This window comes from Chiloscyllium plagiosum, unplaced genomic scaffold, assembly GCF_004010195.1.
Source record: "Chiloscyllium plagiosum isolate BGI_BamShark_2017 unplaced genomic scaffold, ASM401019v2 scaf_15180, whole genome shotgun sequence".
Taxonomy (NCBI): Eukaryota; Metazoa; Chordata; class Chondrichthyes; order Orectolobiformes; family Hemiscylliidae; genus Chiloscyllium; species Chiloscyllium plagiosum.
The window spans coordinates 10,937-13,581 of record NW_025214175.1 but is presented as its reverse complement, the minus strand read 5'-3'; the positions used below and the strand labels follow the sequence as shown (position 1 = coordinate 13,581).

The 2,645-nt window shown below is 48.7% G+C and overlaps 1 protein-coding gene across 1 annotated transcript in view; it reads left to right on the top strand.

Annotated features, from left to right (window-relative positions):
- The window catches only part of LOC122547825 (E3 ubiquitin ligase RNF157-like), a gene marked incomplete at its 5' end in the record, with an annotated part of 16,120 nt that overhangs the window by 3,225 nt on the left and 10,250 nt on the right, over positions 1–2,645 (top strand). Inside the window, 3 exons of the mRNA XM_043686402.1 lie at positions 816–928; positions 1,561–1,799; positions 2,082–2,187. Coding sequence (XP_043542337.1) covers positions 816–928; positions 1,561–1,799; positions 2,082–2,187 — 458 coding nt within the window. The remainder of the gene's footprint in view (positions 1–815; positions 929–1,560; positions 1,800–2,081; positions 2,188–2,645) is intronic.

Here is a 2,645-nt window from a genome sequence, read left to right as displayed (position 1 = left end):
CTCAGTAACAGCAGTGTGTACCATCCCCTCCCTCCCCCCCCCACCGACACTCAGTAGCAGCAGTGTGTAGTATCTACAAGATGCACTGCAGAAAGATCCTCAAACAGCACCTTTCAAACCCATAACTCCTTCCATTTAGAAGGACAAGGGCAGCAGGTACATGGGAACACCACCCCCTGCTAGTTCCTCTCTAAGCCAGTTACTATCCTGACTTGGAAATATATCGCTGTTCCTTCAGTGTCACTGGGTCAGAATCCTGGAATCCCCTCCCTAAGGGACATTGTGGGTCTACCCACAGCACAGGGACTGCAGCAGGTCAACAAGGCAGCTCATCCCCACCTTCTCAAGGGGCAACTAGGGACAGTAATGACTCATAGCTAGTGACACCCACATCATATGAATTAATAAAACACAAAGAGTGCTCTCCCCTCAGTTTGTTGCTCTCTGGTCTGACACAGTTTAAGGAGTGTCACTGGGATTGTGTTCTCTGGGGTAGTGAATGTTGATGTGCAGAGGAAATGGGGTGGAGTGAGCCGTGAACCAATCGCAGAGGTTTGAGGCCAGGAGCAGGGGTAACATCACTGATCTGTGTGTGTGTCTGTCTGTCTGTCTGTCTGTCTGTCTGTGTCTGTCTTTCTCTCTCTCTATCTCTCTATCTCTCTCTCTCTGTCTCTCTCACTCTGTCTCTCGCTCTGTCTCTCTCTCTCTCTGTCTGTCTTTCTCTCTCTCTGTCTCCCACGCTCTCTCTCTCTGTCTCTCTCTCTCACGCTGTCTCTCTCTCTCACTCTCTTTCTCTCTCTCTCTCTCTCGTGCAGCATTCCGTGCTCTCCTGCAAATCCGGGCGATGAGGAAGAAAGTGGATCCTCTGACACCGAGTGGCTACAACCCTATCATCACATCGCAGATAGCTGAGACTGATGATCATCCGGTGGGTAGCAGGAGAGAGCCAGGGACTGATCCATCCTCCTGGTCACTCCTGAGATCATTGTGGAGGGGGAGTGAGGGGTGGGGGGAGGGGTGTGGTGTGGGGATGGGGTCCTGTCTGTGAGCACCTGCAAGCCTTAGATGAACCTGTAATGTTAGGGGATTGAAATTAATCTCAATGATAACGGATGAAGGATCAGTTTAAAAGTTATTATTGAAATAATTATTAAAGTCATGATGAAAATAATGACTATTACCAGCAATCCCAGTGCCATTAGTGGGAGACCTGGGTATGAATGACTGTGACACTGCAGTTTCTGATTGGCAGTAGTCACTGCTTGCCCCTGATCGGATCCTGGCGTCTGGCTGTGGGTCAGCTCCATGGGATTGAGGTCGTGCCAGTTTCCCTCCCATTGCAGAGGTGACATGGGGGAATCCTCTGCCTCACTAACCCTCTGGCACTGTGACTAAAGCCTGACCATTCTGATTATTTCTGTACCTACAGACACTGACTGAGCTGCTAATTAGTTCCATGGTTTTCTGTCTGGTCCTAGATTCCCAGCAGAACATGCAGTATTTTACTGTTGGATTGGTTTTTGTCAGTGCTAGTAAATGTGACTAACCTCCTTTCTCCAGGCTTCTGATCATATCCCTGTGGGCTATGAGGTCGTTTCACTGCTCGAAGCTTTGAACGGACCCCTCACTCCTTCACCTTCAGCTCCTCCCATTCACCGGGTTAGAGATGGCCTCACACCCAGTCCCTTACCTACCATTGGACCTGATGGACGAACCCTTCCTGTGCACACTTTGTCTCCATTGGACAGAGTTTGTGACAACACCAACCAAGGCTTCAAGCTGAAGAAAAGCTCTTCCAAGTAAGAAAAGCTCTCGCTGCCGACAAAACACAGTCTCACTCTCTGTCCCTCTATCACGCACGCTCTCTGTTTCTGTCTGGGTCTCTCTCTCTCACTCAGTCTCTCATTCTCACTCCCTCACTCTCTCTCTCTCTCTCTCTCTCTCTCTCTCACTCTCACTGTACCTCTATCACACACTCTGTCTGTTTCTCTCTGTGTCTCTCTGTAGGCCTCACTCATTTTCTCTCTCTCTCTCTGTCTCTCACTGTCACTTTGCTAACAGGATTCACTCTTTCCCTCAAGGTCAGTCTCACGCAGCTCGTCCATTCTTCATGAGGAAGATGAAGAGAAATCATTCAGTGACAGGGAGATAGTGTCCCCCATAAAACAGAACAATCAGGAGATTGAGGTAAGTTCCCACTAACCTGCGGTAAGATTAATGCACTCTGCCAGCTCACTGTGATGCCGGAGGGCAAAACCACTGCCTGCTCTAACTAGAAAAGACTCTTGTTGTAACAGGAACTAGTTCATCACACATTTCACCGAGCTTTGGAGGGGGGTGTACCATTGCTCTGATCCCATATTCCACAGGACACAACATAAAATCAAAGGACACTTTCCAGTTACCCAACATGGCCAGTTAAATACCTCAGCGATATCAGCTTTAAAACAAGATCCAGCAACCAAGTCTCCTCATGGCAAAACCTACTCAGTGAAAATGCAATCATTAGATAATTTACACTGTCAGCAGATAGAAGCATAAATGCTTATCTCAATAAAGATTCCCAACACACCACGACACCCCCACACAAACACACACACACACCCCAACAGACACACACACCCGGACACACACACCGCGACACA